At 45.4% G+C, this 13,863-nt stretch overlaps 1 protein-coding gene across 1 annotated transcript in view; it reads left to right on the top strand.

Annotated features, from left to right (window-relative positions):
* The window catches only part of LOC126267821 (kappa-type opioid receptor-like), a 609,253-nt gene extending 596,209 nt beyond the window's left edge, over nucleotides 1–13,044 (top strand). The window contains exons 8-9 of the mRNA XM_049973127.1: nucleotides 416–659; nucleotides 12,550–13,044. Coding sequence (XP_049829084.1) covers nucleotides 416–659; nucleotides 12,550–13,044 — 739 coding nt within the window. The remainder of the gene's footprint in view (nucleotides 1–415; nucleotides 660–12,549) is intronic.
* Nucleotides 13,045–13,863: the final 819 nt, after the last annotated feature.

Below are 13,863 nucleotides of genomic sequence, written 5' to 3'. Positions count from 1 at the left end.
TCGTCGAGATCTGTAGAGCTCCAAAGCTCATAAAGGGAAGATTGATGCATTTGTCGGCAGGTTGCTCGTTATAACGTAATAGATGTTATCGATGCCTGTCGATGTATCTGTGGCTGAAGCAACTGGAATCTTCAATTCCTCCAAATAGTAGGGTGGGCAACAAAACCAGAACTTGCTCTAGCTCCACCCACCCTCGTCGCCTCAGGATGTAACCGCTTTGTGACGACGTGAGTGCACACTAGCTTCCTTCTGGTAACACAATTGTCAGGTTTGCTGCCTGATAACATTTTGCAAGTCCCACAGTACTTCGTCGACACAACAGTCGCATATAATGAGATGCTGGTAGTTAGAGTACTCACTGCTACATGAAACGATTGGTTGCTAATATAATTTCACCCCGTTTTGCTGTTGGCAGTCCCGTTATCCTGGTGGCTGAGTACGGCACGGAGGAGTACTTCGACGGCTCGATGGTGCCCGTGTGTTTCTCCATGGTGGACTCGTTCTGGCCGGCGTTCTTCTTCCTGGCGACCATCGCCGTCTTCTTCCTGGTTCCGCTCATCATCCTGGTGGTACTGTACGGCGTCATCGCGCGGCACCTCATGGCCAACCCACGCATCATGTCCGTGCATCAGCAGCTGCACTACAGGTACCGCAAGCAGGTATGATGTCCGCCAGTTGATGCAAACCCTACTCTTTCTCCCTCTGCCTCCCTCTCTCCCTCCCTCTCTCCCTCCCACCCTCTCTCTTTCTCTCTCTCTCTCTCTCTCTCGCTCTCTCTCTCTCTCTCTCTCTCTCTCTCACACACACACACACACACAAGCGCACGCTCGCACATCTACACACATACAACAGTACGACATTATTTTTGTGCCCATCTAGATGCATACTCGAAAAGCCACTGTTTAGTGCACAGCGGAAGCTAAATCTCACTAATTGAGCCACTTCCTGTTCTATTCCATTTGTGTATTGGGCCGTGCAAGTGTGATAGTCCAAAGAAGATAGATGTTGACAAGTGTAAATATACAAGAACTATCAGTTTAATAATCAGAACCACAAAAAAGGCACGGATGTTTTATAAAAGAAAGGAAAGACTGGTAGAAACTGACCTCGAAGGAAATCAGTTCGGATTCCGGAAACTGTAGGAAGACGAAGAAGGTTAATACCGATCTTACGACACGACCTACGCTCAAACCAGCATTTTATAGCATGAGTAGATATCTAGGAAAAATTGGACGATAAAGGTGGAGAGCGCTTTTTGAAATTTATAGATAATAGGGGAAAAATACAGGAAGAGAAAGATTATATACAGCTTGTACGGAAACAATTCTGCAGGTGTAAGAGTTGAAGGGCAGGACAGGGAGGCAGCAGCCGAGAAGGATGGGAGGCAGTACTGCAGTGTACCCCAACGCTTTCCTACCTGTATACTGACAAATCACTGTTGAAAACTAAAGATAATTTAAAAAACTTAAACTTCAATGAAAAAATTAAAACCTTGAGAATTGACAATGATATTGTGCTTATATTAGAAAAGACGAAGGACGTAAAGAGCAATTGAACGAAACGGATGGTGCAATGAGAAGAGTTTATAAGATCAGTAGTAATAAAAGTAAAAGCAAGGGTAACCGAACGTCGTCGTATAGGATTAATCAGTGCTTAAGGAATCAAATTCCAAATGCGATGTTAGTCCTAAAAGTAACTGATGAAATCTGCTGTTGTTGCACCAGACTGTGGCGATAGCCGAAGTAGAAAACATATAAAATGCAAACAGTCAATATCAAAAAATGGTTAAAATGGCTCTGAGCACTATGGGACTGAGGTCATCAGTCCTCTAGACTTTGAACTACTTAAACCTAATTAACCTAAGGACATCACACACATCCATGGCCGAGGCAGGATTGGAACCTGCTACCATAGCAGCAGCGCAGTTCCGGGCTGAAGCACCTAGAACCGCTCGGCCACAGCGGCCGGCAACGCTGGGTGTCATGGTTCTGACCTCCAAAGCTGGGACGTCAAAGCTAAGGGAGAAATGTGGGTATGAGGGGCTGACGACCTTCTCATGGCGTGACAAATCCACGATAGCGTTGAGCAGAATTGTGATGAAATTTGGTGTCAATGTGACATTATTAATCGACCTTACGGCTTATATGAACTTCTTAGCTGTGTCGTTGTTTCGAATGGGTCGACACTTTGCTGTTTGAAGTGTCGGCGAGTCTCACAGTAACATAGCAGGGCGTCACACGTTTGCACAATTGCAGAAGGAGATTTTAAGTACCTTTGTGCCAAAATTTCAAACTTCTACTTCACACTGTGAGACCATTACGGAATTTCGAAAAACTGACCCTTTTTTCCCCCTGTAATTGTGCCATGTGACGTGCTTGAGATACGCATCACTCATATGTAATTGATTCCTCTTGAATTATTTGTCTTTCTCGCCGGCAATACATTACATTTCTCTACATTGAAAGAGGGCTACCACTCACTAGAGCAAGTTGAATTTTTGTTCCTGGCCTTCTGCTTTTCCTTACGATTTTCGAACGTAGATATTTTTCTCATACAACAACATCGTCAACGAACAATTTTAATGTGCTGCTGTTAATCTGTTTGTGGATATTGGGAACTTTAGTGATTCAATTACTCTTCCTTGCTGCGCTTTCGATGTTACTTTTGTTTCTGTTTAACGACTGCCCTCATGTGTAACATTCTAGATTCTATCACTAAAAAAATTTCAGTGGCAAAAGTATTTCAGTATTTTGGTTACTAGACCAACATATGATACATAACCAAACTCCTTTCGGAAATCTAAGTGGTTGGGAATATGCGCGTTCGGCTCCATCTGCTGTTTGCAACATAACGTGTTGGAACAAGACAAGCTGAAAGCGTGCCGATTGATTTAAAAAGTAATTCTTTCCTCCATGAACATAATTATAGCTTAGCTTGTAATATGCTCTGTAATCCTGAGAAGTGGACGTTAGTTATATTGGTCTATAATTCTTTGCATCCGTTCTATAACCGTATTTGTAAATAAGAGTGGCGGGCGCTCTTTTTCAGTCACACCGGGACTTATTACAGGTACTATAAATTTAAATTAACAGTGAACTTTCATTTCCAACTAAATATGCCGAACTACTCTAACATTTTTTTTCCAATTACCTGTCTTAACTTACGTGCCCCACATCAGCTTTCTGTGATATGGCCTGAAAAGAATACGAATAGAGCTCTCCAAAAGACTGGGCTATATGCCATCCTGCGTTATTGACTGTTTTGTAGAGGGAAAGAGTTTCCCTTAGAACTTCGGCGGTTAATGGCGAGCTGCATACTTAAAACCACTGGGTATCCGTCGGTGTCGAATTACTTCCTGCTGGTTGTGGAGACTAATCCAGTGCACTTCAAGTAGGAAACTGGCACTTTTGTTCCAACACTTGCATAAAGTTCGCTCATACGAATCAGCAGCTTGCCTTTCGAAGCTTAAACCTTTCAGTGTTTTCACTATTTTAACAATCTCCCGTAACAAACGGTGACAGGTGCCCTTGTTTCAGCAGCAACAGTCTTGCGTAAGGAGACTAGAGACTCGATCGAAAGCAGAAGATGAACAGGGAGCTCCCAACGTCCTCGAGGAATGGCAGTCACAACACTTGCAGAAACGTTCAAAATGGTTTATCCATTGTAGCCTCCGCTTAATGCGTCACGACAAGGAATTTCAAGAGTCATCGCTGTTAATAACGTGAAAGCTAATGAGCTTTTTCGTTGACTGCGGAAGTCAATTAGAAAGGCTATTGTGTTACTATGCCCCACTAGGTCACCAACGGCGACATCACAGTGACAAAGATATACTGTTATTCAGTTTTGTTTGCGAATCTTCACACCGCGGAATTATTGCCATTCGTTACATAGACTGAGCATGGTATAAAAATAATTTTTCTTTTACCTGACAATTTTATTTCCATAAATCTCCTCTTCATAATGACAAGCGTTGTATTTAACAGCAAAATTTGGTCAAGGTTTCTTTTCGTTAGTTGTCTATGCACGTATAACTTCTTTCGATTTAACAAGAAGTTACTTAATGGTAGTGGCTAAGGAATTTTGCGAAAAGCTGTCTGTGAATATTTCGATGAAATACATTGCAACCTTATTGGTATTCAGTTCACATTGAATGTGGCGTGTGTTTAGGGGGCCCACAGATAAGGTGTTCGCTTGTAGTTTACGCCCATCGGAAAATTATTAACTTCATCAAATATCGATGCAGTGATGGATATTTTTTATTTATTTTTTTTATTCGTCGTAAGCCTCTACGGGACCAGGTCGTCGGTCCCTAGTCTTACACACTACGTAATCTAACTTAAACTAACTTACGGGAAGGACAACACACACACCCGTACCCGAGGTAGCACTCGAATCTCCGACGGGGGGAGCCGCGCGAACCGTGACGAGACGCCTCAGACACCGCGGCTACCCAACGCGCCTTGCACGTTAACAAGGTCAGTTGACAGGGATAGTTCTCTGAACCAAACGGTTTCTCAAAATTCATTATAATTATTGTATTCCGAAAACGCAACAGCACACTATTGGTCAGACACGTTGTCTGGATTGCTAAGAATTTTCAGTCCACTGTTATCACACTCCCGCATTACATCTTATAATCACGTTTCGAACTTCCTTAAAACGAAGCCCGCACGTGCTCGAATGATTTGGAGTATAGCGATCGTCGGATTTTTCTGTCCACTGACTGTCGAAAATTTTGCAGGTCTAGCTTGAACCAGAATTCTGCCAAGTCCCTAGCAGAATTTCATTAACTGCGCGGTTGTTAAACAACGTACTTCTTACAAATACTGTGCCGTTTCAAACTAGTAAGACAGACACAGAGACACTCGCTGGCATTTAACGTCTGTATTAGCAAAAGACTGACCCGAGAACGCTTTTTCGCTGACTATTCATAAACGCGATGGCCGTGTTTCCGAGCTATCGAAATCACATTTTGTGTTGCCATTTGAAAGGTTTCCGTTTACAAATGAACTACGATTATATATATCTTCCCCGAGGGTGTCTTGCTGTATTGATTATAAATGTTCTGCAATTATTACTTCTCCCATAATCTTTTAAATACTAAAATTGGTTAAGGAGCAGAAACAGTGACCCTAATAGCGTTTACACCATCGTTGCCGTTGTTATGTCTGCAGCTGTAGGCTGTAGATACGAGGTACATATTTATGCTGCTAACACAAAGACATGCAAGTATCCAGAGACGACCAGGACAAATAAACCACATGTACGAATAATACAGATTATGTACCGCCTTTTGCAAAAAAATGGGAATTCGTGGTAAGTTCTATGGGACCAAACTGCAGAGGTAATCGGTCCCTAGGCTTACACACTACTTAATCTAACTTAAACTAACTTACGCTAAGGACAACACACTCATCCATGCCCAAGGGAGGACTCGAACCTCCAACGAGTGCCGTCTTTTTCGTCCGTAATAAAACTCATGTGTAGACCACGCGCCTTTTGCTTTATTTCAAAGCGTCTTCAGTGGTCGCTACAACAATTGGTGTTTCCTTAAAAATTTATGTATCAGGATCGTAAACAGGTGTCATGTTTTATGTAACTGCTATTAAACAGTATCAAATTACAGTTATTACTTAGGAATTTTGGCTTTCCACTGTTCTTCCTCACACAATTTCTCGTTTTTTGGAACACTACACTTTACTGACACTGGATACATTTATGTTTTCGCGTTGTGTGGCTGCACATACATCTCGTGTAGTTCATTTCTATGTTGCGAGATATCAACTTCTTCTGTTGGACTTACAGACAGTGTCTTGTCTCACTGAATATTGTCCTAAGTCCTGACATATTGCTTCTAGTAAATGAGCTTGTGACGCAATCGTTAATGGCACTCTCCTTAAGGTTCAGAATGACTTCTGCGTCTCTTCTCTCAGATCTCTGCGTACGCCGACTAACAAAGAGGTGCGGAAGGATACAATTTATACAAATGGGGGCGTGAGCTAATAGCGGCGACCTCTCTGGATATTACGAAGGGAAAAAGGGCGATGAGAAATTAATGAATGAAAAACGGATGTGATCGAAATCTGGTGAATTCGAGTGCTAACCGAGATAATTATAAAATGAGATTATTTTAGTCGGTTTTGAAATCACAGTTCATACTCTACGGTGATTCCTTCTTCACTTTCCCTCCTCCGCATGACTACGAATTACAAGAAACTGCTTCCGTTTGTACTGGAAATTCAGAGCAGGCTGAGACCTAGGTGCGTTTGCCGCTTGAAGATAAAACGCTGAGATTCTATACTCCTCGACTGACCCGAGATGTTTTAAGATGTCCTTGTCCCAGCCCAGATGTACTGTTCAGGTCGCGAGCTATTGAGGTCAGGTTAAGTCTCTCAGTTCTATTAATAACTTCCAAATGCGGAAAGCCAACAGCTTTTCGTTTATATATAAGGCGTGAAGCAGATGGAGCTATAAACTGCTAATAAGACGTTTTGCTTGTTTTCTTCTACGAATTCGCACGATTCACAGTTGATGTTCGAATCAGTCACAACTCTATTACATGAAGTATCTTATAAAACATATGTTCACAGAACTAAACTACACTTTTACTGTGTTCTTGTCTGCTTTGCGCTCAGAAGCGCGATATTTCAAATTAGTCTTATAGGATGCGCAACGAAGATCTTAAACAGCGCGGCTTGTAACGCGGGCCACGCCGTTCAACCCCTTGTGGCAGACTGATGAGACAGCTCTAATTACTTCGCTTCGTAGCGCACTTTTGGTGGGATCCGAAGATACACGAAATGCTGTGTCTGAATATCGTTATTCTAATGTTTATAAAAATAGTTTGGAAGAGTGAAATATGAAAAACTTGAGTTAAAAGCTGGCCGCTGGTGGCCGAGCGGTTCTAGGCGCTACAGTCTGGAACCGCGTGACCGCTACGATCGCAGCTTCGAATCCTGCCTCGGGCATGGACGTGTGTGATGTCCTTAGGTTAGTTATGTTTAAGTAGTTCCAAGTTCTAGGGGATTGATGACCTCAGCAGTTAAATCCCGTAGTGCTCAGAGCTATTTGAACATTTTGAATTAAAAACTGCTATTTCCAATTTATTCAGCGCAGTAGACAATTGAATGTTTACTCTATTTCATCAAATATTAATAAATGAGTCTTAGAGGTTGGCGTGGTGGCTCCAATGTTGTTAGGTAATCAGACAAACCTCCTACTAAACAGGTACAATTTCTCATTAGTACACACTGTACCATTTGTTGTCTGCCTCTCACTCCACTGGCAACGTCGTACCTCAACTCATGCAATCTCCACCAAACTATGGAATGAGTCTTGGGATGGAATATTATGTTTCCAAAGACAGAAATGTCACACTACACTGAAGTGAAAAAGACAATAGTAATGGGATAGCAAAACGCATATATACAGATGGCGGTCGTGTATCATACATAGCGGCTGTGCATTGGCGGAGCTGTCATTTGTACTAAGGTTATTCACGTGGAAGGGAATTCGACGAGATTGTAGCCACACAACGGGAAATGACAGAGTTTGAATGAGGAATGATAGTTGGAGCTAGATGCCTGGGACATTCAATTCCAACTATCGTTAGGGAATTCAAAATTCCGCGATGTACAGTATGTCCAGACACTCTGTGACCAAAATGGTACTGAAACAGAGGATGACAGACTAAAGGCCGAAATACTAAATGTCTTCTTCCAAAGCTGTTTCACAGAGGAAGACTTCTCTTCTTTCTCTAGATTGTCGCACAGTTGACAAAATGGTAGATATGGAAGTAGACGACAGAGGGATAGAGAAACAATTAAAATCGCTCAAAAGAGGAAAGGCCGCTGGTCCTGATGGGATACCAGTTCGATTTTACACAGAGTACGCGAAGGAACTTGCCCCCCTTCTTGCAGCGGTGTACCGTAGGTCTCTAGAAGAGCGAAGCGTTCCAAAGGATTGGAAAAGGGCACAGGTCATCCCCGTTTTCAAGAAGGGACGTCGAACAGATGTGCAGAACTATAGACCTATATCTCTAACGTCGATCAGTTGTAGAATTTTGGAACACGTATTATGTTCGAGTATAATGTCTTTTCTGGAGCCTAGAAATCTACTCTGTAGGAATCAGCATGGGTTTCGAAAAAGACGGTCGTGTGAAACCCAGTTCGCGCTATTCGTCCACGAGACTCAGAGGGCCTTAGACACGGGTTCACAGGTAGATGCCGTGTTTCTTGACTTCCGCAAGGCGTTTGACACAGTTCCCCACAGTCGTTTAATGAACAAAGTAAGAGCATACGGACTATCAGATCAATTGTGTGATTGGATTGAGGAGTTCCTAGATAACAGAACGCAGCTTGTCATTCTCAATGGAGAGAAGTCTTCCGAAGTAAGAGTGATTTCAGGTGTGCCGCAGGGGAGTGTCATAGGACCGTTGCTATTCACAATATACATAAATGACCTGGTGGATGACATCGGAAGTTCACTGAGGCTTTTTGCAGATGATGCTGTGGTGTATCGAGAGGTTGCAACAATGGAAAATTGTACTGAAATGCAGGAGGATCTGCAGCGAATTGACGCATGGTGCAGGGAATGGCAATTGAATCTCGATGTAGACAAGTGTAATGTGGCTGCGAATACGTAGAAAGTAAGATCTTTTATCATTTAGCTACAATATAGCACGTCAGCAACTAGAGGCAGTTAATTCCATAAATTATCAGCGAGTAGGCATTAGGAGTAATTTAAAATGGAATGATCATATAAAGTTGATCGTCGGTAAAGCAGATGCCAGACTGAGATTCATTGGAAGAATCCTAAGGAAATGCAATCCGACAACAAAGGAAGTAGGTTACAGTACGTTTGTTCGCCCAATGCTTGAATACTGCTCAGCAGTGTGGGATCCGCACCAGGTAGGGTTGATAGAAGAGATAGAGAAGATCCAACGGAGAACAGCGCGCTTCGTTACAGGATCATTTAGTAATTGCGAAAGCGTTACGGAGATGATAGATAAACTTCAGTGGAAGACTCTGCAGGAGAGACGCTCAGTAGCTCGGTATGGGCTTTTATTAAAGTTTCGAGAACATACTTTCACCGAAGAGTCAAGCAGTATATTGCTCCCTCCTACGTATATCTCGCGAAGAGACCATGAGGATAAAATCAGAGAGATTAGAGCCCACACAGAAGCATACCGACAATCCTTCTTTCCACGTACAATACGAGACTGGAATAGAAGGGAGAACCGATAGAGGTACTCAGGGTACCCTCCGCCACACACCGTCAGGTGGCTTGCGGAGTATGGATGTAGATGTAGATGTAGATGTAGATCAAGAGCGTGGCAAGAATACCAAATTTCAGGCACTACCTCTCACCGCCGACAACGCAGTTGCCAATGGCCTTCATTTAACGATCGAGAAAAGCTACTTTTGCATAGAGTTGTCAGTGCTAACAAGCAAGAAGCGCTGCTTGAAATAATCACAAAAGTGAATGCGGGGCGAACGACAAACGTATCCGTTAGGACAGTGCGGTTAAAGTTGGATTTAATGGACTATGGTAGCAGACGACCGACGGGAATGCCTTTACTAACAGCAAGACTTCGCCTGCAGCGCCTCTCCTGGGCTCGTCATCATGTCGAATGGACCCTTGTCTACTGGAATACCGTGGCCATTTCAGGTAAGTCCCGATATCAGTTGGTAGGTGCAGACGATAGAGTTCGAGTGTGGCGGAGACCCCCGAGAAGCCTTGGACCCCAGTTGTCAACGAGGTACTGTGCAGTCTGGTGGCGGTACCAAAATGTTGCGAAGTGTGTTTACATAGAATGGACTGGACACTCTGGTCTAACTGAATTGGTCACTGATGGGAAATTATTATGTTTGGGTTTCCAGCCATTCATGGACATCAGGTTACGGAATGAAGATAGAAATTTTAAGGATGAGAATGCGGCTTGCGACCTGACTACAGTTGTTCGCGGTTGGTATGGAGAACGTTCTGAACAATTAGAGCGAATGATTTGGCCAGCATACCTTCAGACCTGAATCCCATCGAGCCTTTATGCGAAATAAGAGAGAGGCAACACTTTCGCGATGATGAACCACTATGGAATCAACATGGCTGTATATATCTCCAGGCGACATCCAGCGATTTTTTGAGTCCGTGACACCTCTATCTGTTGCACTACGCAGGGAAAAAGAATGTCCGACACGATATTAGGATGTATCCCACGACTTTTGTACGTCATTGAAAGTAGCGCCTAAACTAGGACTCATTTATTAGCCGACCACGATATTATTGCACCCGTGAGTGACAGAGCTTTGGTCGGCTTATAGCGTCAGCGTTTAATCGGGGTTGCAGAGGGAAGGAAGTACGGTACAACTTCACTAACCTTAGTGATAAGTTACGAAGTGAATGCTCCAGCACACAAGGGATAGACACCAACTTTAATTATCTGTAGTCCCTTCACTGCAATCTGTTCCAGTTTTATCAGCTGTGTCAGTTTCGATATCACCGTTGTCGTCATTTGCTGCATAATCACATTCTGGCTTCAAACCAGCATTAATTATTCTTTTCTCTATTGCTTCTTCATTAAGCCATCTCTGTGTCAGTATTCATTTTCAATTCCATTTGAATGTACAAGTTTTAAGCAATCCTTTTGGGTAATCTTAGATAAACAGTCTTTGGATATTTGTTTTAGAGTATGTAAATTATTGGAAGAAACCTTATTTGCTGCATTTTTTATTTCATTGTATTCCAGACTAACTATACACGGTCCATATCAGAGTAGTATGGTGGAAATATACACTCCTGGAAATTGAAATAAGAACACCGTGATTTCATTGTCCCAGGAAGGGGAAACTTTATTGACACATTCCTGGGGCCAGATACATCACATGATCACACTGACAGAACCACAGGCACAGAGACACAGGCAACAGAGCATGCACAATGTCGGCACTAGTACAGTGTATATCCACCTTTCGCAGCAATGCAGGCTGCTATTCTCCCTTGGAGACGATCGTAGAGATGCTCGATGTAGTCCTGTGGAACGGCTTGCCATGCCATTTCCACCTGGCGCCTCAGTTGGACCAGCGTTCGTGCTGGACGTGCAGACCGCGTGAGACGACGCTTCATCCAGTCCCAAACATGCTCAATGGGGGACAGATCCGGAGATCTTGCTGGCCAGGGTAGTTGACTTACACCTTCTAGAGCACGTTGGGTGGCACGGGATACATGCGGACGTGCATTGTCCTTTTGGAACAGCAAGTTCCCTTGCCGGTCTACGAATGGTAGAACGATGGGTTCGATGACGGTTTGGATGTACCGTGCACTATTCAGTGTCCCCTCGACGATCACCAGAGGTGTACGGCAAGTGTAGGAGATCGCTCCCCACACCATGATGCCGGGTGTTGGCCCTGTGTGCCTCGGTCATATGCAGTCCTGATTGTGGCGCTCACCTGCACGCCGCCAAACACGCATACGACCATAATTGGCACCAAGGCAGAAGCGACTCTCATCGCTGAAGACGACACGTCTCCATTCGTCCCTCCATTCACGCCTGTCGCGACACCACTGGAGGCGGGCTGCACGATGTTAGGGCGTGAGCGGAAGACGGCCTATCGGTGTGCGGGACCGTAGCCCAGCTTCATGGAGACGGTTGCGAATGGTCCTCGCCGATACCCCAGGAGCAACAGTGTCCCTAATTTGCTGGGAAGTGCCGGTGCGGTCCCCTACGGCACTGCGTAGGATCCTACGGTCTTGGCGCACATCCGTGCGTCGCTGCGGTACGGTCCCAGGTCGACGGGCACGTACACCTTCCGCCGACCACTGGCGACAACATCGATGTACTGTGGAGACCTCACGCCCCACGTGTTGAGCCATTCGGCGGTACGTCCACCTGGCCTCCCTTCCATTTCCAGGAGTTCTTAAACTATATTCTCAAAGTATTTCTCCAGGTGTTTCGATCTTTTATGTCTTCTTCCTCTGCGCCCATTCTCCTCATTGTGTGCTGTACATTTTGGAGCCAGGTGGTCATAGGTCGTCCTCTTCTTCTTCTCCCCTCCGGTACCAACTCCAGTATCAATTTTGGTATTCTGGTTTTCTCCATTCGTCGTTCATGCCCGTACCACTGTAATTTCTTCCTCTCCATTACGTCATATATTCTTTCTTTTATTTCCATTCTCCTTATTACTTCGGTGTTCCTTATCTTTTCTTTCCTGGAGATACTTATTAATTAAATCTGTGGTTTCTTCCTCCTCTTTTCATAACAAAAACTTTCAGTGATGTATAATGTTGTTGTTATCAAAACTTCTTGGTGTTACCAGAATGAGATTTTCACTCTGCACCGGAGTGTGCGCTGATATGAAACTTCCTGCCAGATTAACACTGTGTGCCAGACCGAGACTCGAATTCGGGCCCTTTGCCTTTCGCGGGCAAGTGCTCTACCAACTGAGCTACCCAAACACGACTCACGCCCCGTCCTCACAGCTTTACTTCTGCCAGTACCTCGTCTCCTACCTTCGCAAGTAAGCTGACGGCGGTGCCACTCGCTGTCTGCAGGTGGTGCTGATGCTGGGCACGGTGGTGGCTGCGTTCTTCGTGTGCCTGCTGCCGTTCCGCGCCTTCACCGTCTGGATCATCGCCGCGCCGCCGGAGACGGTCGTCTCGATCGGCTACGAGAACCACTACGGGCTGCTGTGTCTGTGCCGCGTCATGCACTACCTCAACTCGGCGGTGAACCCCATCCTGTACAACCTGATGTCGTCCAAGTTCCGCGACGGCTTCTCGCGACTGTGCTGCCGCTGCGGCTGCGCCGGTGGTCCGCTGGGCCGGCGAGGCACGGGCCTGTCCTCCAGCGCGACCGCCACCACTGTACGCTCCTCGGCGGGTGATTCGCTCTGGAGGCGGCCGGGCCGCGCCTCCTCCAGCTGCAGCCGCAGCCGCAGGGCTGAGCGCCGCCTGCTGCACCACATCGCCAGAGAGTGCTCCGTCTCCGTCCACAACGGCGTCTGCGCCGTCAAGGCCGGCCGCTCCAAGGACGTCTCTTACCTGTGACTGCCGCTGCCGGCTGCCTCGCCCCAGACAGTGCTCACTTCCCAGCGGACCAAGGGACAGACCGCAGTCGAGGTGTCTGCCACGCAAAGAATACATCCTCGTATACTGGTGACACCGCAACTACTATCTGCTTCACTCCAACCGTTATTTTGTTCTCGGAACACTAAGCGTTAATGCACTGCCAAAGGTGTCTCGCACCCAAAACGGTCTCACAACATGAGGGAGACACACGGAGTTGACCGGTGTCAACCCATCTGCAGCTCATTGCCTGTGCGAATTCCTGTCAATCTCCTGAGAAAGCCTCATCCATTTCATAAGCCTCCACTTATGTTGGGGATGCCGCAACTACTGTCTGCGTCACTCCGCAACTCTTTTCTTCTAGGACCATTAAGCGTTACTATGATGCCGAAAGCGTCTCCCATCCAAAGACAGTTTTATTACTCGGGGGAGACACATGGAGTTGACCAGTGCCACCGAACGTCAGATCACTGTCTGCGAATTCCAGTCAATGCCCTGAGAGAGCCTCAACCAATGCGTAAACTTCCCACCCCTCATTTTCTGCACCCATACTTTGTGAATCTCTGTGAAGACTGTGGCAGAGGGCTTTTTTTTATTATCGTACCGTGTACCATGCTTTGTTCCTGTTCGATACACAAATCGAGGGCGGGAAGGAATACTGACTGTTTAACGCATCTTTGCGAGCTTTTTCTTCTCTGTGATATTCATAGGTTTCCCTGCGTATCGGCGTTTCTATGACATTCCGGAAGAAGCGCCGGATGTCGGAATCTTGCAACCACGACATTGAGACACATATTCCTC

This window comes from Schistocerca gregaria, chromosome 4, assembly GCF_023897955.1.
Source record: "Schistocerca gregaria isolate iqSchGreg1 chromosome 4, iqSchGreg1.2, whole genome shotgun sequence".
Classification (NCBI taxonomy): Eukaryota; Metazoa; Arthropoda; class Insecta; order Orthoptera; family Acrididae; genus Schistocerca; species Schistocerca gregaria.
Note: the sequence above shows the minus strand (reverse complement) of the source record. Positions and strands in the feature narration are given on the sequence as shown.